Source organism: Schistocerca gregaria, chromosome 1, assembly GCF_023897955.1.
Source record: "Schistocerca gregaria isolate iqSchGreg1 chromosome 1, iqSchGreg1.2, whole genome shotgun sequence".
NCBI lineage: Eukaryota > Metazoa > Arthropoda > Insecta > Orthoptera > Acrididae > Schistocerca > Schistocerca gregaria.
The window spans coordinates 1,063,127,042-1,063,154,293 of record NC_064920.1 but is presented as its reverse complement, the minus strand read 5'-3'; the positions used below and the strand labels follow the sequence as shown (position 1 = coordinate 1,063,154,293).

At 43.8% G+C, this 27,252-nt stretch overlaps 1 protein-coding gene across 1 annotated transcript in view; it reads left to right on the top strand.

Moving 5' to 3' along the window:
• The first annotated feature begins 6,021 nt into the window (after nucleotides 1-6,021).
• LOC126288157 (microtubule-associated serine/threonine-protein kinase 3-like) overlaps nucleotides 6,022-27,252 on the top strand; it is a 424,127-nt gene continuing 402,896 nt past the window's right edge. The window contains exon 1 of the mRNA XM_049984894.1: nucleotides 6,022-6,096. Coding sequence (XP_049840851.1) covers nucleotides 6,022-6,096 — 75 coding nt within the window. The remainder of the gene's footprint in view (nucleotides 6,097-27,252) is intronic.

Here is a 27,252-nt window from a genome sequence, read left to right as displayed (position 1 = left end):
AATTATACTGTCAACAGTTAAAAATATCTAGATCCTTGTTTAAATACAAATGTATAAGAAGAAGAAATGGATCTCCTATAAAATGTGGTTTCTGGCTTTTGTCCACGTTTGGTACTAGGCCTTTGTACAGGCTTCATCACCCAGTTTTCGGTGGCATACCTTTCTGCATTGCCACTAAAAGTTTGTGGTTGGCTGTCCTCATCCATAACCCATCAGTTAGTTGGTTTGCCAAAGCAAACAGCATTCTCATCATCGGGTGTAGTTTCTTTAATAAGTGTGTTTGTTGACTCCTTTTTTTCCTGAGAGAAATCCAACTTCTAATCCAACATTAGGGTTTCCTTTTCTGTGTGCGTGACTGTTGCCTCAGATCCAACGTCATGTCCTGGACGATAACAGCGCTTCGCGCCGTCGCCTCCAGGCTATGTACTCTTCTTTACCTTAACATTTCGAATTAGACGGGCCAGGGTATTATTGTGTGTTCTTTTAACAACATAATTTAATTTAAATGTACGTACCAACTGTTAGCAAATCAAGTCATGTTGCCTGGCACACGTTCCTCTACCAAATCCTAAAAGTTACGTTAGCGTCATAATTTTAGAGCGAACTGTCTTATTTTCTGAATAAACCCTGTTAGAAACCTGTGTTATCTTGAAAATAATTTAGAGATTGAGGCTAGTTAAGTGATGCGAAGTGAAGCATTAATCAAAACCTAAATTAATTCTGTCACTATTATTCAACAAACTTTCCCGATTAACATTTTTCTTCGTGTTTTATTGTTTTCGTGGGGTTGACATCGATGACCATTTGTGTGTATTTGTGATTATGTGGCGTTTATGTTAAGGAAGTTGGATTTTATATTAATTTCCTTCGTTCCTTTCTTAGCTGAAAACCAGACGGAATATTTTTGTAACCGTTAATGTGAGGAAGTGATTTGCAAATTAATTAGTCTTACAGTAAAATACATAATCAATACATTAAGCAGAAGTTGGTGCATAGCTTTCTCATGAAATAGTTTTTATGTAGACAGTTACTAACTGAACTGTTGAGTTTTAAGTGTTGCAGTTGCATTACTCAGTAAAAAATACCTCCAAATTGGGTGAACGACTCTCACCTTACCTTGGTACAAAATGTAACTACACATTTGTGTGATCTAACAGAAACGATTTGTAGGTAGGCTGTATAGGTTTTTTCATTGGTAACGCCACGTGGCACTCTGTATGAAAATCACTGGCTGTGCTGTGTGCAGTCTGAGGCTGGTTTGCATTGTTGTTGGCTACTGTAGTGTTGAGCAGTTGGCTGTTAGCAGCGCGTAGCGTTGCGCAGTTGGAGATGAGCCGCCAGCAGTGGTGGATATGGGGAGTGAGATGGCGGAGTTCTGATAGCGGATGATCTGGGCAGAGACAGTAAATTTGTAAAACTGGATATCATGAACTGATGAACACTATAAAGTAAATAAATTGTGTGTTCTCTATCAAAATCTTTCATTAGCTAACTATGCCTATCAGTAGTTAGTGCCTTCAGTAGTTTGAATCTTTTATTTGGCTGGCAGTAGTGGCGCTCGCTGTATTGCAGCAGTTTGAGTAACGAAGATTTTTGTGAGGTAAGTGCTTTGTGAAAGATATAGGTTAATGTTAGTCAGGGCCATTCTTTTGTAGGGATTATTAAAAGTCAGACTGCGTTGCGCTAAAAATATTGTGCGTCAGTTTAAGCACAGTCATGTATAATTTTTCTAAGGGGCCGTTTCAGATTCACAATCTGCGTTGTTTTGTGCACTGATTACCATATGCTTTGGAAAAGAATAATTAAATCTGAGTTCGTCTAAATTGACCATCTGGAATACGATCATAGTCAAATTTTTTGTACAGTAGTATAAGCGAGAAGTGGTCTGTATGGCTGTACGACTGTTAAGAACACTTTTTCTTAGAAGCAGGTGCACATATCAATTTGAAATTTATATTACTTACTAAGGTCTGTGGTCCCTTGGTGATGTAAAAAACTTAAACTTGCAAGACAGTGCAATCAAAAGATACGGCCATTTATGTCATACTCGAAAACTCACCAAAACCTCTACGGTACACTCTGTTCACCTAGAATCATGAAATTTGGCAGAAAGCAGTTTCACAGTGCAAGTAAAGGTAAAAATCCGAAAATTGTTAATTTGTGTTTATATCACACGAAAAAAACTATTTTTTCTCACTATTAGTTATGCGATAGCATATCCGCCTATTAAGACTCCTTTTGCTCAGAAACCCGTCAACGTATCAAGTTGAAATTTATGTCACACACTAAAGTGTACGGTCCCTTCGAGGTGTTAAAAATGTAAGCTTCTACGTCGAAGCATTCAAAAGATATGGCCGTATTTTATGTCACGTATTTTGATATCTTACCAGTGTTGATATCGATAACTGACAAAAATCGTCGAAATTCCCTATTCCCGGGTTGGATGAAATAACTACATACATAATTTAAGTTTGTACGGAAACCTCGGTGTGCGAGTCCTACTGTTTTGTTTTTCCAGCCATGTTGTTGTTCATGCTCACTGCGCATAAGGCAATGAAGGTAGCAATTGCTGATTTATTTCTAGCACTCGATGCTACGTAGCTCTGCACATGGGGTTACTAACGTGCACTTCGTTGCGCGTCTTCTACCACACGCGGCAGATTTGCATTCGCTTTAGCGTTCACGTCGTTGTGCACTTTAAAGGACGTAGGTTAGGAGCGATGAGTACAAGGAAAACAACATGTTTGTTGAAGAGGAAGTGACTTATCTTGGCAGCGATACAGCAGTGACTGCTTTCCGCGCACTGCCTGCATCCCTCGGTTACTTACGCTCAGCAATCCGAAGTATACTACCGGCCGTTAAAATTGCTACACCAACGAGAAGAGCAGAATATAAACGGGTATTCATTGGACAAATATATTATACTACAACTGACATGTGATTACATTTTCACGCAATTTGGGTGCATAGATCCTGAGAAATCAGTACCCAGAACAACAACCTATGGCCGTAATAACGGCCTTGATACGCCTGGGCATTGAGTCAAACAGAGCTTGGATGGCGTGTACAGGTACAGCTGCCCATGCAGCTTCAACACGATACCACAGTTCATCCAGAGTGATAACTGGCGTATTGCGACGAGCCAGTTGCTCGGCCACCATTGACCAGACGTTTTCAATTGGTAAGAGATCTGGAGAATGTGCTGACCAGGGCAGTAGTCGAACATTTTCTGTATCCCGCAAGGCCCGTACAGGACCTGCAACATGCGATCGTGCATTATCCTGCTGAAGTGTAGGGTTTCGAAGGGATCGAACGAAGGGTAGAGCCACGGGTCGTAACACATCTGAAATGTAGCGTCCACCGTTCAAAGTGCCGTCAAAGCGAACAAGAGGTGACCTAGACGTGTAACCAATGGCAGCCCATACCATCACGCCAGGTGATACGCCAGTATGGCGATGACGAATACACGCTTCCAATGTGCGTTCACCGCAATGTCGCCAAACACAGAAGCGACCATCATGATGCTGTAAACAGAACCTGGATTCATCCGAAAAAATGACGTTTTGCCAGTCGGGCACCCAGGTTCGTCGTTGAGTACACCATCCCAGGCGCTCCTGTCTGTGATTCAGCGTCAAGGGTAACCGCAGCCACGGTCTGCGAGCTGATAGTCCATGCTGCTGCAAACGTCGTCGAACTGTTCGTGCAGATGGTTGTTGTCTTGCAAACGTCCCTATTTGTTGACTCAGGGATCGAGACGTGGCTGCACGATTCGTTACAGCCATACGGATAAGATGCCTGTCATCTCGACTGCTAATGATACGAGGCCGTTGGGATCCAGCACGGCGTTCCATATTACCGTCCTGAACCCACCGATTCCAAATTCTGCTAACAGTCGATAAACCGCAATCGCGATAGGCTTCAATCTGACCTCTATCAAAGTCGGAAACGTGATGGTACGCATTTCTCCTCCTTACACGAGGCATCACAACAACGTTTCACCAGGCAACGCCGGTAAACTGGTGTTTGTGTATGAGAAACCGGTTGGAAACTTTGCTCATATGAGCACGTTGTAGGTGTCGCCACCGGCACCAACCTTGTGTGAATGCTATGAAAAGCAAATCATTTTCATATCACAGCATCTTCTTCCTGTCGCTTAAATTTCGCGTCTGTAGCGTGTCATCTTGGTGGTGTAGCAATTTTAACGGCCAGCAGTGTATTTTGACAGTTGGGTGTGCACAGTAGTCCGAGACGCGCAAGTCGATCACAACATGCCTTGCGCGCCCCTGCGGCTGACCGCACTCACGCATATCGTGGCCTGGCATCGCTCTGGCGTCTCTCCCACGCAGTCCCCCGGCCCCGCGACACGAGATGAGCTCTAACTGCCCCTCCCACCTCACTACTCCTCCCTACCCCCCCCCTCCCGCCCCAACGACCATCCTAGCACCGAGCCACGGCGCAGGCAGTGCCGCCGACGCTAGCTAGGGTCGACCCTGCCGCCGCTAATCGACTCTGCTCTCACGCACGCCCCCACCTTCAAAGGCGCCGCCCAGAGGCCCACATCACACTCAGTGCTCGCTGGGAGGGCATAAGCCACGGCACGCTGACGCCGTACTCCGGGAAGGTCTCTTCTGCGCATGCGCGGAGTCATCCTGCCGCCAGTAGAAACTCGTTAGCTGGTGTGGCGGTCAGCACATCCTTTAACAGTGGTTTCTTCTCGTGTTTCGAAAGTGCCTCGGAGTCAAGCATACTCACTGCAACTCAAACTAATCCACTCTAAAGTTTTCGGAGCATCCACGCGTGAAAAATATGCGGCTAAAACAAACTTTGCGTGTGGATAGTTCAGCTACTCCAACTTGAACTTTACGTTTCGTTTCATCTCTTGTTCTTCACAAATATCTCGGAGATATCCTACACGACGTTTAACGGAAGAGTGAATAGCGGACATTACTTTCGGATACTATGTCACTGTTCAGGTTGTTCTGCACTGAACGACACATCATCTGGCGTGGTGAAGTTTCCAGAATGCATCTTGTGGGACTAAAAGAGAACTCGACGTTCTGCTCAACATAGTGAAAGGACTTGTTGCGACGGATTTTTAGCGTACAGTATGTGTATTGTTTATGGAGTTCTTTCCCTATCGAGTGTACGTTGATGCGTCCTCCTGAAGGAATTAAGCTGCTCATTGATCTTTCACCTGCTAACTACGTTTGAAATTGCCTTGCAAAGGAAGGCAAGTGATCGAGCTCCACTACCTCATTACTTCCGCATCTGTAGAGTCTTACTTAAAACCTACAAATGAGCTGCATTACTGACTTTCGTTCTCTGTTACAGTCTGTGAAATGTGGTACTGTATGAAAAAGAAAAAAAAAGTACAAACTTCCAGCTTCCATTCGAGGGTACGAAGGATTTGCGTTACGTGGACGTTGTGGTGCACAGACTTTAGACACGCTTGTGTTCGCGTCACCTAGGAAATGTTTTCATATTTGCACTGAACGGAGTAGTGCCGTAATATAACGAAGCCTGTTGTTTTCAGTGCATCATGTGCAGTGTTCTACCGTCAAATTTGTGCACATAATGTCCGCTCCTTGAGCTGCTCAGCTCGTCGCATACTGATTTGTTTACGAACGCAGTGTTCCGGGATGTCCCGGTGACATCATCGTGATTATAGGCGTTTACGTGCCAGTCACTTTTGCTGTTGGCCGCGGCAGATCTGCATTGCAGAAAGCCCTCCGGAAGGCCCCGCGTCCCTGACTGAACGACGACGCCGAGCTATTTCTCAGTGCCGCTGGTTGCCCCAGCGGACCATAGCGTGCGCGCCGCAGCTGAATGGAAAGCCAGCTGTGAGTGACGTCACGGCGCCCAACTCGGCAGCGCGGACCAGCCGGCCTGGCCTGCCCCCACCTGCGCGTATCGATCAGCTGTGGCGATAAGCTGCTCTCGCAGCGATAGCAGCCGCGACCTTGCTCGTCGGCTGCCCTGTCGGTCAGTGGGACGAGTCGCTTGCACTGCCACGCGCGCGCCATGCGGAGAGGCGCCGAAGACCACATCGACGATGACGACGCTGCAGCTGCCGCCACCGCCGCCGTGGAGTCGCAGGTAACGCGGCGTGCGTCCACCGGTGTTCTGTCGCACTTAAAGCTCCTTTTGCGCAATCGACCTTCGAGGATCAGTCGACTACTCGTGGCTTGTGGGGCTATTGCAGCGCCTGTTGCGTTTTATTCCTCTACTGACTCTCGCCTATCAGCTGTCACTAGTGGTCATATTTGCTTACACCTCGATCCCCAACCTGGACGCTTCGTGAGATATCTCTACTGTAGGACTGCCAACTTCTGAAACACAGCAGTGCGTGACACCAATGATAACTCCAAATTTTTACACCTGTCAGCTGTTACTTTATTAAGGGAAGGACAAAATACTGTATTAATTATTTTTATTGTAAATATTACAAAGCTTATCATATTGGAGTTCTGAGCTGAGTTCCCATGCTTGCAGAAAATAATAAATAATTAAGGATGGGTCTGTCTTTTTGCGAGTACATACATTATTGTTTTGCTTTTCATCACCCAGACATATTTATACATCTACATCTACGTGATTACCCCGCTATTCACAATAAAGTGCCTGGCAGAGGTTTCAGTGAACCACCTTCAAGCTCTCTCTCTACCGTTCCACTCTCGAACATCACGCGGGAAAAACGAGCACTTACATTTTTCTGTCCGAGCCCTGATTTCTCTTATTTTATCGTGATGATCATTTCCCCCTATGTAGGTGGGTGTCAACAGAATGTTTTCACCAAAATTTTTCATAAACAGTAGTTTTTTCATTTATTTTCCTGAAATACATAAATACAGATAATGTTTCGGTTAGGCAATATGTTACATCGTATTTTGTTGTTATTTAAATCACACGAGCACCTTATCTTTTAATTTACATTGCGTGTGTGCTGTGGCTGACAACCGTAATAAGCTGCAGGTCTAAATTAGTACCACATGTCATCTGCAAACATGAGAGATGATAGTATATGTACCTGAACATATCTTTTGAACTGAATTACAAACAAAAATTCAATGGAGACGATATCCTGAAATTCCTCATGTTTGCAGGTGACATGGTCTACTAACTTAGACCTGTGGTTATTTCGGTTGGCAGCCACGGGACACACACAGTGTAAAACAAAAAATAGGTAGCTTTTGTAATTTCAATAACTGCAAAATCCAGCATAACATGTTTTCTAACGTCAACATAAATTGTATGTACGTATTTCAGGAAAATAAAAGAGCAACCCACTGAGGATGCTGCAACTGTGGTGAAACATGTTTGGGTGTTAAAAGCAAATCGATAATTTATGTTGTTTCAGAAAAGTGGAGCCATCCTTAATCCATTATTACCGAGCTTGTTTAAACGCAAACCGTTCAGAATGTTAAGCATTGAACGTTAACATAATACCATGTCATTATGAGGCTAATGTCTCAGGTGATCATACCTACCTATTCCTTTTGTTTAAGTCAAGTGTTTCTTGTCAGTCTTAACAATCTTAAGGGAAAAAATAAGTTACAACTTAATTTCGTCCTGAACAGTTATATTCCCATCTTTCTAAATAAACATAGAGCCTTTTAACTCGTTCAGAAGGCGAATTAGGCATTATTATTTGGATGTTAATCGCGGTCATACAATAAACTAATATCAAATGTTGGCCATTGTCAGTTGACGCTATAATGGATCACGTATTTATTAAACAGGATATCCATTACGATGATCACTATTTGAACTACCTGGTGGTAATATTTTACTATAAATACTGCTTTCTACTGATACAGCTAATAACGTGAATCTGTGAAAATGATACTTTGTCTCCAAATTGCGGGTTCGATTTTATAACAGAAACTAATAATTGCAAATTATTCTGAAAACTAACTGATAATGTGGAATGTGTAGCTCATTACAAAATCTACCATTATGCCTTTTAAATATATACAAATCAACGTACAGTTAAACATGATCTATGTCGAAATGAAATATAAGAATTTTATGCAATCAGGTATGCACACACGAGGAATTACGTGTGCTCGACGATTATTAACCATAGGAGCATAAAGTTATTTTAGGTTACGTGGAGCACCACGCAAGAGCAAAATTTTTCCGTATTACAAGAGGATATAAATCTTGTGACATGTACTTCTTTCCAATGTGAGATTAATTCAAAAGTACTTTGCCGGTAACAACATAATGGTTATATCATGTAGGGTGCTCAAAATTATGTAAGTTAATATACTATTGTCAGGTAAAAGGTATAAGAAACAACAGTGGTCAAAACTTAGAGAAGGAAAGTTTGTATAAACTAGACACATAATGCCAATTCGCCACTTTACCTTTGGAGATGTCTCCTGCAGGCGGAGAGGAAATTTTAGGGGCAAGCTGTCCGTTAGTGCAGTAGTTTTAAATGATGTCCGTACCCGATGTGAAACTTTCATTGCATGACTAAACACATAACGTACGTACTTGAAAAAACAGGCGGCCCAAATTTTCTGATCACTCTTTGATCTAATACCTGAATAATATGTTTTTATCCTTAACCAAAAGTTTCAAAAAAAAAGAAACGAAATAACTTTCACAAATATAGGTTGCTGTATATTGAATGTATGATGTGATGACTCGTGTAAGGAGGAGAAATGCGTACCATCACGTTTACGGCTTTGATAAAGGTCGGGTTGTAGCCTATTGCGATTGCGGTTTATCGTATCGCGACATTGCTGCTCGCGTTGGTCGAGATCCAATGACTGTTAGCAGAATATGGAATGGGTGGGTTCAGGAGGATAATGCGGAACGCTGTGCTGGATCCCAACGGTCTCGTATCACTAGCAGTCGAGATGACAGGCACCTTATCCGCAAGGCTCTAACGCATGGTGCAGCCACGTCTCGATCCCTGAGTCAACAGATGGGGACGTTTGCAAGACAACAACCAACTGCACGAACAGTTCGACGACATATGCAGCAGCATGGACTATCATCTCGGAGACAATGGCTGCGGCTACCCTTGACGTTGCATCACAGTCAGGAGCGCCTGCGATAGTGTACTCAACGACGAACCTGTGTGCACGAATGGAAAAACATCATTTTTTCGGGTGAATCCAGGCTCTGTTTACCGCATCTTGATGGTCGCATCCGTGTTTGGCGACATCGCGGTGAACGCACATTGGAAGCGTGTATTCGTCATCGCCATACTGGCGTATTACCTGGCGTGATGGCATGGGCTGCCATTGGTTACACGTCTCAGTTACCTCTTGTTCGCATTGACGGCACTTTGAACAGTGGACGTTACATTTCAGATGTATTACGACCCGTGGCTGTACCCTTCACTAGATCCGTGCGAAATCCTACATTTCATCAGGATAATGCACGACCATATGTTGCAGGCCCTGTACCGGCCTTTCTGGATACAGAAAATGTTCGAATGCTTCCCTGGCCAGCACATTCTCCAGATTTCTCACCAACTGAAAACGTCTGGTCAATGGTGTCGGAGCAACTGGCTCGTCACAATACGCCAGTCACTACTTGAAATTTAATCGCATGCAAGTTCTAGTATAATACATTTGTCCATTGAATATCCGTTTATCATCCGCATTTCTTCTTGGTGTATCAATTTTAATGGCCAGTGGTGTACTTTGTCAATATGTCAAATGAACCAAGCGATTGCCGTACTACAGAGTTTTTGAAGTTTTTTATGTCTGTTACGTCTCTTACTCCTGTTTCTTCCTTCTTTTTTTTCAGCGCCAGTATTGTACTGTACTTTATACCATTAAGCAGTTAACAGAACATGTCACTTCAAACAGTCAGAAGAAGATATGTTCACATTGTGAGTGCCTCTCTTGGTCTATTCAGTTCCACAATGAGGAGTCACTACGGAAGTTGTTGAAGTGCGAGCAGTTGTTTATAGCAGTTATTCTGATTTTGTAATTTATTTCCGCATGGCTGTATCATCCCCCTTTGTCTCTCTTTTTACACATCATCTGATGGTGACTTGACAAATTCCTAAGAAACTAGTAAAAAGAGACGGTGACTGATGTATGTAAGAAGTGTAAACGAACGGACCTCCAAAATTACAGACGAGGATCGAGGTTTTGCTATAATGCTGTTGCAGACGAAGTACGGCGGCTTCAAAGATCAACGACCAATAGCTATGATGTGTGAAGCCATCTCACTCGATTGCGGTATCTCTCGTGTCTTCGTTAAGAACTATTATTTTGTTTTTGCTGGATAATGATAAGTGTAATAATAGGGTAACGAAATGTCGTGAAGTTTCACATGAAACTTGGAAAAATTCCTACTAAAACCTGTCTGTTACTAAAGGAAGTGTATGGGGAAGACTAGTATCACTTATTCAGTTTCAGAGTGGTTCAAACGTTTCGAAGATGGACGAGAATACGTTGAAGATGACTCACGCCCAGGACTTCGTTCAGTATCAAAAACGGATGAAAATGTCGAAAAGAAGGCAATCTGATTCGCTCTGACCATCGGTTGAGTATTCGATCGACTACTGAAACTGTAGGAAATTTTATATAGTCAGTTTACCGTGATAAAAGTGTGTGCGAAATGATGCAGAAAATTCTCACGATTGAACCAAAAAAAGTTCGGAAAAAATTTGTAGTGACAGTTTGAATTCCAAGATCCTGATTTCTTAGAAAAAGTAATAACTTGTGATGGTCCTGGTTTTTGACATATCACCCAGAAGCTAATCGGTAATCGATGTACTGGAAGCGCTCAACTTCACCGAGAACGAAGAAAACTCGACCGACCAAATCAAGATTTAAAGTGATGGTGATTGTTCTTTTGCAATATTTGAGGAATTATGTATCTTCACTGGATTCCAGAAGGTCAAACTATTAATCAGCGCTACTACCTTGAGAATTTTGCAGAACTCCGTGAGAAAATGAGATAAAACGACCCGAGCTGTGGAAGAAGAAGTCGTAGGTTCTGCATAAAGACAACGCACCGGCTCATACCGCCTTGTCTGTTGAGAGGTTACTAGCGATGTGTAGCACCCCAGTGTTAAGACCACTCACGTTATTCGCCTACCTAACACCGTGTGGCTTCTGTCTACTCCCCAAGATCAAATCTGAATTAAAAGGAAAAAGATTTCAGTCCAAAGACCTAGCGGAAGAAAATGCGACACGCATCATCGAGGAGTTCACACTTCCTGTAATGTTTCCATCAGCGAAAAATTTGCATTAACGTTGTAGCGCTAGAGGAGGCTGAGTACACTGTCAGCGACAGTAACTAAGCATGTATGTTTTTGAAATCAATTGTCTTACAGCAGTAGTCCCGTGATTTTATAGCCACATCTCGGATCTAACGCCAGCTTACTGCAAAATTATTAGGTGTATTCTAAGTTCGAATGTAATAAATTTTCTTTATTCAGAAAAGCTTCTGTCCACAGATCAGTAAGAAATTAGGAAGCACCGTACATGCGAAACGCAGTTCTCCTTTTTATGGCACGATATCTTGCGAATCATGAATGAAGGGCAACACGTGGAGTCCATATCCTTAGATGTAAGAAACGCGTTTGTCACTGACTGTTAACGAAGGTTCGAGAGTGCGGGATAGCTTCTCAGATGTGTGAGTGGCTCGAAAACCTGTTAAGCAATAGGATCCAGCACGTTGGGCAGCCTGGAGAGAGTTCATCAGAGACACGGGTGACGTCAGGAATGACTCAAGCTCCTGTTCCCTATATACGTAAAGGAGCAGCATCTTGCGACAGTTCGCTGATGACGCTGTAGTGTCCGGGGAAGTGTCGTCGTTGAGTGACTGAGGAAAGAAGATGACTTAGACGTAATTAGTTTTTGGTGCGATGAACGGCTACTTGCTCTAAATGTAGAAGCATGTAAGTTAATGCAGGAGAGGGAATCCTGTAATGTTCGAATACAGTATTAGTTCTGTTTTGCTTGACACAGACATGTCAATTAAATATCGATGCGTAAACGTTATGAAATGCAGCGAGCACGTGAGTATGCAAGGATGGTAGTACGGAAGGCGAATGCGCGATTCCGTCTTACTGCGAAAAAACTAAGAGAACGCAGCTCATCTACAATGAAGAGCCAAATAAACTGCTACGCCTGCGTAATATCGTGCAGGGCACCCGTGAGCACGCAAAGTGCCGTAACACGAAGTGGCGTGGACTCGAATAATGTCCGAAGTAGTGCTGGAAGCAACTGACACAATGAATCGTGCAGTGCTGCCAATAAGTCCGCAAGACTAGGAGGGAGTGGAGATCTGTTCTTAACAGCACACTGCAAGGCATCCCAGATGTGCTCAATAATGTTCAAGTCTTGGGAGTTTCGTGGCCAGTGGAAGTGTTTAAACTCATAAGATTGTTTCTATGGCCATTCTATAGCAATTCTGGAGGTGTGAAGTGTCGCATTGACCTGCTGGAATTGCGTAAGTCAGTCGGAATGCACAATGTACATGAATGGATGCAAGTGATCAGACAGGATGCTTACGTACGTGTCAGAGTCGTATCTAGAGATATCAGGGGTCCCATATCACTCCAACTGCACAATCCCGACTCCATTACACAGCCTCTACCAGCTTGAACAGTCCCCTTCTGACAAGCAGGGTCCATTGCTTCATGAATTGGTCTCAGTACTCGTTCATCCCATCGATACAATCTGGAACGAGACTTGTTCGACCAGTCAACGTATTTCTCGTCATCAACAGTCCAGTGTCGGAGTTGACGGGCCCAGACGAGACGTAAAGTTTTGTGTCGTGCAGTCATCAAGGGTACACGAGTGGGCCTTCAGCTCCGAAAACCAATATCGATCATGTTTCGTTGACTGGTTCGCACGCTGACACTTGTTGATGGCCCAGCATTGCATCTGCAGCAATTGCGAAAGGGTTACACTTCTGTCACGTTGAAATATTCACTTCAGCCGTCTTTGGTCCCGTTCTTGCAGGATGTTTTTCCGGCTCAGCGATGTCGGAGATTTGATGTTTTACCGGATTCCTGATATTCACGGCATACTCGTGAAATGGTCTTACGGGAAAATCCCCACTTTATCGCTGCTTCGGAGATGCTGTGTCCCATCGCTTCTGCGCCGGTTACAATACCACATTCAAACTCACGTACATCTTGATAAGCTGCCGTTGTAGCAGCAGGAACCGATCTGACAACTGCGCCAGACACTTGTCCTATATAGGCGTTGCCATTCGCAGTGCCGTATTCTGCCTGTTTACATATCTGTGTATTTCAATACGCATTACTATACCATTTTCTTTGGCGCTTCAGTGTATAATGGAGAACGCACGTAGAACACTGGTGCGACCCATTCTTGAGTGGTGCTCGAGTGTTTTAGAATCCCACCAGAACGGATTTGGATTAAAGGAAAGTTCGAAGCAATTCAGATACATGCTGCTAGGTTTATTAGCAGTAGGTTCAATCAACACCAGGTATTAGAAGACGCCTTGTCAACTCAAATGGCAACCTCTACAGAAAAGAAGTTCTTTTCACGGTACGCTATTGAGAAAATTTAGAAAACCGACATTTGCGGCTGACTGCAGTGTGATTCTGCTGACGCCAACGTACTTCACGTCTAAGAATAGCGAAGCAAGATAGGGAAAGAGGAATCGTACGGAGACCTATAGACAGTCGCTTTTCCCTGACTTCATTTGCGAGTGGAACAGGAAAGAGAATGCTGACAGTGCTGCAAGATCTCCTACGCCGTGCACCGCATAATGGCTTGCGGAATACGTAGGTAGATGTACATGTAGATCTAAGAAGTCGAACCCGGCAATTGTGCCCTTTATGCAACCCGAGGCTAAAGAATTAATTTTAAAAAAAATAAATACTACTTTCGATGGGAACGTTTTAGGTTGGGCTAACTCTGACTGCCATGAAAGTTAATGGAAATAAAGATATAACTGTAACTAGTTAGTCACTTTTATTGATATTCCTAGTATATATTTCGGAGAGTTATACTTCTACCTATGAGGTGGAATTATTTAAAAAAACAAGACAGACAATCAGTACACATGCTTTTCAGGAAAATTTGTTCCACTGTCAGGCCGCAGAAGACGAACAGCTATTTTAGCAGATTGATCAAAGTTAGGAAGATGCTTTAATTACAAAGGTAAACAGTAGTGTAACTGGATATACCGTTCAGTGATCGCAGGCTCTTTTTTGAGTCTTGTTTACTTTAAGCAAAAATCGTACAAAAATAACATTGTGTGTTACTACTCACATCAAAAACGCTTTCAATCGCCTCGGTTCCGCGAGTTCTGGAAGCTGTACAGAAAACTGGAATAGAAATTAACATAAACACCATTTCCGCACTTTTTATTGCTCATAAAAACCACACATTGCATGTTATACCACCATACAGCGAGACCTTCAGAGGTGGTGGTCCAGATTTCTGTACACACTGGTATCTCTAATACCCAGTAGCACCTCTTCCTGCATTGATGCATACCTGTATTCGTCGTGGAGTACTATCCACAAGTTCATCAAGGCACTGTTGGTCCAGATTGTCCCACTCTTCGACGGCGATTCGGAGTAGATCCCTCAGAGCGGTTGTTAGGTCACGTCGTCCATAAAACAGCCCTTTTCAGTCTATCCCAGGCATTTTCGATAGGGTTCGTGTCTGGAGAACATGCAGGCCACTTTAGTCGAGCGATGTCATCCTGAAGGAAGTCATTCACACGATGTACACGATGGGTGCGCGAATTGTCGGCCGTGAAGACGAATATCTCGCCAATATGCTGCCGATATGGGTGCATTGTCGGTCGGGGGATGGCATTCAATTATCGTACAGTCGTTACGGCGCCTTCATTGACCACCGGCGGCGTACGACGGCCCCACATAATGCTACCCCTAAACAGTAGGGAATCTCCACCTTGCTGGCTTGACAGTGTGTCTAAGGCGTTCAGCCTGACCGGGTTGCCTCCAAACACGTCTCCGGTGGTGGTGGTGGTGGTTAGTGTTTAACGTCCCGTCTACAACGAGGTCATTAGAGACGGAGCGCAAGCTCTGGTTAGGGGAGGATTGGGAAGGAAATCGGCCGTGCCCTTGCAAAGGAACCATCCCGGGCTTTGCTTGAAACGATTTAGGGAAATCACGGAAAACCTAAATCAGGATGGCCGGAGACGGGATTGAACCGTCGTCCTCCCCAATGCGAGTCCAGTGTGCTGATCACTGCGCCACCTCGCTCAGTGTAAACACGTCTCCGACGATTGTATGCGACAGTGATCGGTGAAGAGAACGTGATGACAATCCTGAGCGGTCCATCCGTCATGTTGTTGGGCCCATCTGTACCGCGCTGCATGGTGTGGTGGTTGCAAAGATGGACCTCGCCATGGACGTCGGGAATGAAGTTGCGCATCATGCAGCCTATTGCACATAGTTTCAGTCGTAACACGACGTCCTGCGACTGCACGAAAAACATTATTCAACATGGTGGCGTTGCTGTTAGCTTTCCTCCGAGCCATAATCCGTATGTAGAGGTCAACCCTTAAGCGGCCTGAGCGAGGCATTTCATCGACAGTTCCTGTTCTCTCTGTATCTCCTCCATGTCCGTCCAACATCGCTTTGGTTCACTCAGAGAAGCCTGGACACTTCCCTTGTTGAGGACCCCTCCTGGAACAAAGTAACAATGCGGACGCGATCAAATGGCGGTAGGTAAGGTTCAACTACAGACAACACGAGCCGTGTACCTCCTTCCTGGTGGAATGACTGGAACTGATCGGCTGTCGGAGACCCTCCGTCTAATGGGCGCTGCTCCTGCATGGTTGTTTACATCTTTGGGTGGGTTTAGTGACATCTCTGAACAGTCAAAAGGATCCATAGCCAACGTCTATCTTCAGAAGTTCTGGAAACTGGGGTGATGCAAAACTTTGTTTGATGTGTGTATAGAGTGTGCTACAAAAAGGTACGGCCAAACTTTCAGGAAACATTCCTCACACACAAAGAAAGACAATATGTTATGTGGATTTGTGTCCGGAAACGCTTACTTTCCATGTTAGAGCTCATTTTATTACTTCTCTTCAAATCACATTAGTCATGGAATGGAAACACACAGCAACAGAACGTACCAGCGTGACTTCAAACACTTGGTTACAGGAAATGTTCAAAATGTCCTCCGTTAGCGAGGATATATGCATGCACCCTCCGTCGCATGGAATCCCTGATGCGCTGGTGCAGCCCTGGAGAATGGCGTATTGTATCACAGCCGTCCACAATACGAGTACGAAGAATCACTACATTTGGTACCGGCGTTGCGTAGACAAGAGCTTTCAAATGCCCCCATAAATGAAAGTCAAGAGGGTTGAGGCCATGGAATTGGTCCGCCTCTACCAATCCATCGGTCACCGAATTTGTTGTTGAGAAGCGTACGAACACTTCGACTGAAATGTGCAGGAGCTCCATCGTGCATGAACCACATGTTGTGTCGTACTTGTAAAGGCACATGTTCTAGCAGCACAGGTAGAGTATCCCGTATGAAATCATGATAACGTGCTCCAATGAGCGTAGGTGGAAGAATATGGGGCCCAATCAAGACATCACCAACAATGCCTGCCCAAACATTCACAGAAAATCTGTGTTGATGACGTGATTGCACAACTGCGTGCGGATTCTCGTCAGCCCACACATCATGATTGTCAACATTTACAATTTGATCATGTTGGAATGAAGCCTCATCCGCAAAGAGAACACTTGCACTGAAATGAGGATTGACACATTGTTGGATGAACCATTCGCAGAAGTGTACCCGTGGAGGTCAATCAGCTGCTGATATTGCCTGCACACGCTGTACATGGTATGGAAACAACTGCTTCTCCCGTAGCACTCTCCATACAGTGACGTGGTCAACGTTACGTTGTACAGCAGCAACTTCTCTGACGCTGAAATTAGGGTTATCGTCAACTGCACGGAGAATTGCCTCGTCCATTGCAGGTGTCCTCGTCGTTATAGGTCTTCCCCAGTCGCGAGTCATAGGCTGGAATGTTCCGCGCTCCCTAAGACGCCGATCAATTGCTTCGAACGTCTTCCTGTCGGGAAACCTTCGTTCTGGAAATCTGTCTCGATACAAACGTACCGCGCCACGGCTTTTGCCCCGTGCTAATCCATACATAAAATGGGCATCTGCCAACTCCGCATTTGTAAACATTGCACTGACCGCAAAACCACGTTCGTGATGAACACTAACCTGTTGATGCTACGTACTGATGTGCTTGATGTTAGTACTGTAGAGCAATGAGTCGCATGTCAACGCAAGCAACGAAGTCAACATTACCTTCCTTCAATTGGGCCAAATGGCGGTGAATCGAGGAAGTACAGTACATACTGACGGAACTAAAATGAGCTCTAACATGGAAATTAAGCGTTTCGGGACACAGGTCCACATAACATCTTTTCTTTATTTGTGTGTGAGGAATGTTTCCTGAAAGTTTGGCCGTACCTTTTTGTAACGCCCTGTATAACAGGTGCAACGAACGTATAATGTATTGATGCTGCCATCAGTGGTGAATTTTATCTACATCTCCGTCTATATTCCGCATGTCACTTTACTTTTTGTGCCGAATGGTACCACTGCCATTTCCCCCACTTCCCTTTTCCCCCTTTCCACCTGACTGACTCCTTTTCATATGCTATGTCAGTTGTTGGTATGACTCTATTTGTTGTACAGTAGAAAAGTTAGATTTTTTCTTAATTTTTGGAGTGTCCATTTTCAGAACACTACTTAATAATTCTTTGTAAATTATCATTTACTAACGCTTCCGTTGTTTTCTCTGTAATGGAGTTTATTGTGACAGTTGTTATCCTCTGCAGAAAGTACCAGTTTAACTTGTCGAGTATGAAGTGGGAAGCCATTCACGTATATGAGGAATAGGAGTGGACCCAAACCTTAAATCTGTGGGACGCGTCGCTTGTAATTTTTTTTCTCCAATCACTAAAGTCTTTACCTTTCCAGCATTGTCTGAATTATCCAGCACACCTTTTGCATTCTGTTTGTTATATATGATTTAAACGAGCTGGGCATAAAGTCACCTGTTTCATAAAATTGAATTTTTCTAGGACAATAGCATGATCTACACACTCTAACGCCATGGAAAGAGCACAAAAAATTCTAACTGGCGACATATTATTATTTAAGGTTTTTACTGTTTGATGAATGAATGTATAAATAGCATGATCAGTCCAGCAACCTTCCTGGAACGGAGACTGTGATGTGGTAAGTAAATTATTCCACTTAAGTATGCAACTACTCTTGAATTCATCACCTTTTCAAATCTTAGGAAAAGGAAGTCAGAAAGAAAACGGACGATAATTGTTTGTCTGTTTGGAGAATTTCTTCATTGGTGGACGATTTACACTGAAGTGCCAAAGAAACTGGTATAGTGATACGTTTTCAAATACAGAGATATTTAAGCAGACAGAATATGGCGCTGCGGTCAGCAACTCTAGGACAACAACTGTCTGGCGCAGTTGTTAGATCGGTTACTGCTGCTACAACGGAAAGTTATCAAGATTTACCATAAGTGAGTTTAAACGTAGTGTTATAGTCGACGCACGAGCCGTGGGGCACAGTATCTCCGAGGGAGCGATGAAGTAGGGATTTTCCCGTACGACCATTTCATGAGTGTGCCGTGAATATCAGGAATCCGTAAAACATCAAATCTCCTACATCGCTGCGGCCGGAAAAAGATTCTGCAAGGACGGGACCAACGAGGACTCAACAGAATCGTTCAACGTGACAGACACGCAACCCTTTCGTCAATTGCTGCAGATTTCAATAAAGGACTATCAACAAGTGTCAGCGAGCGAACATTCAACGAAATGTCATCGATATGGGCTTCCGGAGCCGAAGACCCACTCGTGTACCGTTGATGACTGCACGACACAAAGCTTTACTCCTTGCCTGGGCCCGTCAACACTGACGCTGGAAGTTTGATGACTGGAAACATGTTGCCTGGTCGGACGAGTCTCGTTTCAAATTCTGTCGAGCGGATGGACGTGTGGAGGTACGGAGACAACCTAATGAGTCCATGGACCCTGCATCTTAGGAGGGGACTGTTCAAGCTAGAGGAGGCTCTGTAATGGTGTGGGGCGTGTGCAATTCGACTGATACGGGGCCCGAGCTAGACGTTTGGGAGAGTCCATTACGAGAATCGTTAGGGAATTGAGTGTTCCAAGACCCACAGTATCAAGAGTGCGCCATGAGTAGCACATTTCAAGAATTACCTATCATCGCGGACAACGCAGTGGCTCACGGTCTTCACCTTAACGATAATGACGCAATGGCGTTTGCTTCGAGGTTTCAGCGCTAACAGACAAGCAACACGGTGTAAAATAACCGCAGATACCAATGTGGGACATACAAACTTATCCGTTAAGACAATGCGGCGAAATTTGGCGTTACTGGGCTATGGCAGAAGAAGACCAACGCAACTGCCTTTGCTAAGCTAACAGCGCGGATTAGGTTGCCGCGCCTCTCCTGGGGTCGGGATCATATCGGTTTGGCCATAGACGACTGGAAAATCTTGTCCAGAGCAGATAGTTCCCGATTTCAGTTAGTAAGAGGGAATTCAAGGGCTCGTGTATGGCGCAGACGCCACGAAGCCATGGACCTAAGTCGTCCGTAGGGCAAAGTGCAAGCTGGTGTGGGCTGTGTTTGCATGGAACGGACTTGGTCCTCAGGCTGTTCGGATCTTGGAGACCATTTGCAACCATTCACGGACGTCATTGGTTTGAAGCACATTGTGGAGGGATCGAGCTAATGGTTTGGCCACCCAAATCGCTCGACGTGAATCCCGTAGAGAATTTATGGGACATAATGGAGAGGAGCCCACCCACGGTCATCCTGCAGACATCTATTTAAGGATCTAGGGATCCTCACAGTAACCTCACAGTATATATATTCCCTTATGAAATTTGTTGATAATAATCCAACCCAATTCAAAAGTAATAGCAGTGTGCATACCTATAACACCAGGAGAAAGGATGATCTTCACTATGCAGGGTTAAATCTGACTTTGGCACAGAAAAGGGTAAATTATGCTGCCACAAAAGTCTTTGGGCACCTACCAAACAGCATCAAAAGCCTGACAGATAGCCAACTAACATTTAAAAATAAATTAAAAGAATTTCTAGATGACAACTCCTTCTACTCATTGGCTGAATTTTTAGATATAAACTAAGTAAAAAAAAAAAAAACTTAATCATTAGTGTCATGCAATATTTTGTGTAATGTAATTTCTTGTACAGACATCTTTTATTAACCTGACACGTTCCACATCATTACGAAGTGTCGTATTCATGATCTATGGAACAAGTATTAATCTAATCACAAAATCATGCACAAGGAATAGTGTCGCAATTTTGGTTCGCAATGGAGCCACCATGGCTGAATGTTTCTGCAGGGGAATATCAACGACTTGTTGAGTCCATGCCCCGTCGAGTCGCTGCACTGCACCGGGCAAAAGGAGGTCCGACACCATATTAGGAGGTATCCCATGACTTTTGTCACTTCAGTGTATGTAGGATTGAGGAAACAGAAGAAAGTGATGTGATGGAACCTGATAGCGGTAAATTTTCATCTCAGATAGCTACACTAAGGCTCATCAAGTCCTACAACTTTATTTTATGGACAAATCAGCACCTACAGTGGCACGTATCCTTACTCCATGAGGCACTGCGAAGAAGCTTGTGATTCAACGCAGGATATGGACGTACTTTCTGGTGATAATCTTCTTCACGCGACCACGCTACTTCATTAAAAATTTAGGTATGGATGCTTTTTTCCTCCGCCAGATTTCTAATCGGCTATATTTTGTCAAAAACCGCTAAATTGGCGTGGCTTGGCTACCTCGATTAAGGTTTAGCTGCAACTGAAGTCATCAAAGAGATCCTTTCAGGGTGAACGCGACCTTGTCCGAATGTTACTGTGTCTCACGGATCGGTACTGGTCAGCTGTAAGTCAAGTTGCAATCATAAAGCCAAAGATTTTATCATACCCACATTTTTGTGCAAGGTCTTCAACAGTTATTCACATGGCATGCTGATTATATTGCTATATCGCAAATTTGTCCAATTCAGTTCAATGTCACGGATTTGTTTGACCACTTTGACAGCTGCCACCACGCAGGACGACCTGCGCTATGGGCATCATAAGCGTGACAATGACCGAAACAAAATTCACTGAAAAAAAAACACCTGACTACCTTCATTTTCTTTATTAGTATCAGTATCAAGGACAACGTGACATTCCCTAGGATTTGCTGATTTCTTTTCCTTCGATAGTCATTCGTGTTTTCATTATGACTCCCTTTTCTTTTCTCTAACCACTTCAGACAAAATCTGAGATGTCATTTCGCTGTAGATCTAGTCCTCTAGATACGTGAACCACCTCTGAAGAAAGATACTTGCAGAATTGAGCTGTATCATATCTAAACTCGTCAGCGGTATCGGTACGTGATAAGCGAGTATTGGTTTTATTAGGTCGCCACTCCTTCGAGGGAATGATTCATACTTACCAAGCTAAACATAACGTTCGTGTAGAGTAAAGATGCAGTGAAAAAAGAAGATTTGTTGCGTCAGTTATTCCGTGTTATCCGGAATAGACGGAGGCAAGGACGCGTAAAAAGCAGACTAGCACTGGCAAAAAGGTGATTCCTGGCCAGAAGAATATCAAACTTAGGCTTTTTAGAGAGGGAAATGATTAAGAATGTACATGAAAACCGGAACGGAAAAGAATCGAAGCATTTAAGATATGGTGCTACTTAAAATTGTTTAAAGTAAGGTAAATTTAAAGTAATTAACACTTAGGCGGTTTTTTATTCTACTGATTTTTATTTGTATGAACTAGTTTTCGGCTTATTAGGTCATCTTCAGATAACTTCTTGATATTGTTTACAAGGAGCTTGTGTTCTTCCGGCCGGCCGGAGTGACCTAGCTGTTCTAGGCGCTACAGTCTGGAACCGCGCGCCCGCTACGGTCGCAGGTTCGAATCCTGCCTCGGGCATGGATGTGTGTGATGTCCTTAGGTTAGTTAGGTTTAAGTAGTTCTATGTTCTAGGGACTGATGACCTGAGAAGTAAAGTCCCATAGTGCATGAGCCATTTTAAACAATTTATTTATTTATTTATTTATTTGTGTGTTCTTCCGAACCAAACATTCTGGACTAAGATACAACGCACTTACATACGATCTTCAGTTGTGTTAAATTTGTCAGAAACAGTCCTTTCCACAAGGGAAATCGAAGTGTTAGCAAAAGGTTTCATATATGCTCCTCATCATAGACCTTCCACTAAGCAGTTACAAGTATTAAAAGTTGATATAGAATACAGTATAAATAACGACATTGCAACCAAACACATAGCAAGGCGTGAAATACAAAAATGGCTCGAGTGTAACACTACTACAACTCAATCTAGTGACCGTGACACACTGAATAACCTAAAGAAGAAAATCATCCAAAACAAAACAAAAAATAATTTCCATAGTATTAGAAGCTGTAGAGGGTAAAAACTGTAGAGGAAGATAGAGACTGGAATACATCCAGCAAAGAACTGAGGACTTAGGTTGCAAGATAGGATGGCACAGCAAAGGAATTCGTATCAGGCTGTATCATACCAGCCAGAAAAATGATGTCTCACAGAAAAGAAGAAAAAACAACTGTGAACTTTCTTCACAATCGGAGACCAGTTTCAATCTCTCTTTCGCAGCACGTATCATCTACGGGCCGCCATATAGGCGATACGCAGTATCTCGTGAGTTCACTAAATCAGCACGCTCAATGTTGTGATTAAATAACTGATAAATCGCTGAGATTACGACTGTATGGCCTGAAGATGAACGCCAAGTGCGGTTCAAACCGGACATCTACATCTACATCTACATCCGTACTCCGCAAGCCACCTGACGGTGTGTGGCGGAGGGTACCCTGAGTACCTCTATCGGTTCTCCCTTCTATTCCAGTCTCGTATTGTACGTGGAAAGAAGGATTGTCGGTATGCTTCTGTGTGGGCTCTAATCTCTCTGATTTTATCCTCATGGTCTCTTCGCGAGATATACGTAGGAGGGAGCAATATACTGCTTGACTCTTCGGTGAAGGTATGTTCTCGAAACTTCAACAAAAGCCCGTACCGAGCTACTGAGCGTCTCTCCTGCAGAGTCTTCCACTGGAGTTTATCTATCATCTCCGTAACGCTTTCGCAATTACTAAATGATCCTGTAACGAAGCGCGCTGCTCTCCGTTGGATCTTCTCTATCTCTTCTATCAACCCTACCTGGTGCGGATCCCACACTGCTGAGCAGTATTCAAGCATTGGGCGAACAAGCGTACTGTAACCTACTTCCTTTGTTGTCGGATTGCATTTCCTTAGGATTCTTCCAATGAATCTCAGTCTGGCATCTGCTTTACCGACGATCAACTTTATATGATCATTCCATTTTAAATCACTCCTAATGCGTACTCCCAGATAATTTATGGAATTAACTGCTTCCAGTTGCTGACCTGCTATTTTGTAGCTAAATGATAAGGGACCTATCTTTCTATGTATTCGCATCACATTACACTTCGCTACATTGAGATTCAATTGCCATTCCGTGCACCATGCGTCAATTCGCTGCAGATCCTCCTGCATTTCAGTACAATTTTCCATTGTTGCAACCTCTCGATACACCACAGCATCATCTGCAAAAAGCCTCAGTGAACTTCCGATGTCATCCACCAGGTCATTTATGTATATTGTGAATAGCAACGGTCCTATGACACTCCCCTGCGGCACACCTGAAATCACTCTTACTTCGGAAGACTTCTCTCCATTGAGAATGACGTGCTGCGTTCTGTTATCTAGGAACTCCTCAATCCAATCACACAATTGATCTGATAGTCCGTATGCTCTTACTTTGTTCATTGAACGACTATGGGGAACTGTGTCAAACGCCTTGCGGAAGTCAAGAAACACGGCATCTACCTGTGAACCCGTGTCTAAGGCCCTCTGAGTCTCGTGGACGAATAGCGCGAGCTGGGTTTCACACGATCGTCTTTTTCTAAACCCATGCTGATTCCTACAGAGTAGATTTCTAGTCTCCAGAAAAGACATTATACTCGAACATAATACGTGTTCCAAAATTCTACAACTGATCGACGTTAGAGATATAGGTCTATAGTTCTGCACATCTGTTCGACGTCCCTTCTTGAGAACGGGGATGACCTGTGCCCTTTTCCAATCCTTTGGAACGCTTCGCTCTTCTAGAGACCTACGGTACACCGCTGCAAGAAGGGGGGCAAGTTCCTTCGCGTACTCTGTGTAAAATCGAACTGGTATCCCATCAGGATAGCGCAGGAAAGCGCAGTGACCTGGACGTTATAATAAAAAGTTTAAATGAGATTACCTGTTTTACAACTGAACCATGTTAAATTTCATTACACTAAACTAAGTTTTCATTTGCGGCACGTAGTGGGGGCATTGCTTTATTATAAGGTGGCGGTGCATGAGTGTGCGTATAAGACCATACTCTCGGAAAACCGACGATGTTTTTCGAAACTCTTAGGCCGTGTATGGTTTCTGCAAAAACCAAAGCATATATACAATCAGTTGTAGAAAAAGACATTTTTCTCTTCGTAAACGTCTTGTGCTGCGCTTAAGATTATCGTAATATGGTAAATAGGGTCTCTAATGTCCTAATTTCGCACACAAAAGGACAGACGCGACGCATTAATATAACGGACTCGCCTAGACGGGCAATGGATCCACCTTCTTCAGTGTAGATGCACGAGTACGTCCGACCTCTTGCGGGAATCTCAAGAGTCGCGAGCATGGACGAAATGGGCAGGGAGTGCGGATAGGTTGCGCTCGGTGGGAATGTGGGTCGGCCATGAGGCGCGCCGAGATGGTCCGCGCAGTTGCGATAACACGGAGTCCAGATGGTGCAGTGGTTAACGCACTTACCTAGTAAGCAGTTTCGAATCCTGGTTTGGTACACAATTCCTCCCGTCACCGCTGATTCCGTGTAATGTCCCAATGCAGCTGCCATCAGTAATTACTTTCCTTGCTCCAAACAACCTTCATTTATATAGAGCAGAAGAAGCTTAACAATAGACTACCTCAATGGTCTGTCTACCTCTACTGGTATGTAGCTTGTATGTTCAACATATAGTAGCCATTCACTCAAGGAATTGAGGTTCTGGTGACTGGGTGATAGCAACAACACAAAGAAATCGAGGTCGTTGAAGATATACTAACAAAATGCCTAAATATAATAGAACCATGTTTTCGTAAACGGTGACTTGACCGTACCCTAAAGAAACTTGCTTTCATCTGAGTAATTTCCCAGCGAACACATGTTTCAAGGGTAACATAAATGGCCCATAAGTAACGTCCGCGGTACTTTGGAGTTAAAACATTACAAAACGCTTTCATCTGAATAGTCTCAAAAAACGACCGCTGTTAATTGAGGTCAAGAAATAATATCTGCACAAATTATGTGGTACAACATGCGGCTCTGCAGCTTATACCTTACGATCATCGTCCCTCAGACTTACGCACTCAGCGGCAAAATATTGCGGCATTGTTTGGATAAACAACAGCCACACGAAGCTGATAGATACGCACCTAAAACAAACAATGCGGAGTTTTACTGGTACAATAAAGTCCACTGCAGTGTTCTGACTATTGCCCTGAACCACATTCCACCACCTAAACAATGAAGGAAGAATATCCTTCTGAGGGAATATAAAAAAAATGTTCAAATGTGTGTGAAATCTTATGGGATTTAACTGCTAAGGTCATCAGTCCCTAAGCTTACACACTACTTAACCTAAATTATCCTAAGGACAAACACACACACACACACACACACACACACACACACACACACACACCCATGCCCGAGGGAGGACTTGAACCTCCGCCGGGACCAGCCGCACAGTCCGTGACAAGAAAATCTTTAAAACCAGCAGCTGCCAATTCCTCAGAACATACTGACTATCCTAACCGAATCAGCAGACTCTGCTCCAGACATTTCGCACCCCTAACAGCTAGCAACCTGGTGAACCGTAACTTCAGTGTCCTGGACGCTATAATAGTGTAACAACGCTCCAACGGACCTCCATAAGTTTCTCCACGCCAAAACAGCAAACCAGGGAAATTGATCAGCTCAGAGAACACTGAGTACCCTCAAGAGAATCCGGAATAACCATGAGAGATGGGAATAGTCTGCCACCCCAGAGGCCCTGTAATTTTTAAAAACACATCAGACATGTTGTTGCAGAATGCCTTTGAAATTCGTGTCTTTGAAAACGATTTGGCAAAAGATCTGATAAATTATATAAATAAAACGCCTGTGAATTTATACTGGGAGCAGTTAAAAGAAAACGAGACTGACGGAAAAAAGTAGGTAACCTGTTTATTATTTCAGAAGCAGTTGCAGCAATTCTTAATACATTTATCCCACTGTGTGACAAGACGGTTAATGCCATCGTGCAAAAAGTTTGGTGTTGCCTACGGAACCACAGTCATACCCAGGCATCCGCCTTTCGTCCAAATCGACGGCACGAATGTCTTTCTTCTTGGCTCCAAAAACATGGAAATCGCATGGAGAGAGATCGGGACTGTATACGAGGTGCGGCAATAAGGTAATGAGACTGAAATTCTTTGCAATATTTGGCAACCTTGCAGGCTTGCATAGGCACAATATCTTTGACCTTGGTCTATAAGCTGCTTCTAGTCCAAGTGGCACATCGATGCAATTGCTCAGTCGTGAATTGTGCTGTAATAAGTTAACATGTGTTTTCGTCTCTCGTCACGGAAATGGAACGTCATAATATTGCGCAACGGTATGCCACTTCTTTTTGCGTTAAATTGGATTAAAGATCGACGACAACTTTAACAGTAAGCTTATCATCTGCATTTCTTCTTGGTGTAGCAATTTTAATGGCCAGTAGTGTACTTTGAAGGAGAAAACACTAAACTTGTTTAGAACGGTAAACAATATTTTTTTTCACGTCGCACCTCGTAGAGGCTGTGTAATATTACCAATAAAATTTTTTTTAGCGTAGTCGAAACAATCCTGGAACTGAATGATGCTATCCGTCAACATTCACGGGCGTTTGGACTTAATGGAGCTTCAATTTTTGCTATGTGTGCACGTTACACTGGCGTTAATTATGGCACCTTGTTCTCGAAAGTCAATGAAAAGCGGAACCTTGCAGTCCAATAAAAAGGTCGTTATGCGTTTCCCGGCGCTGGAGTGCCTGTTGC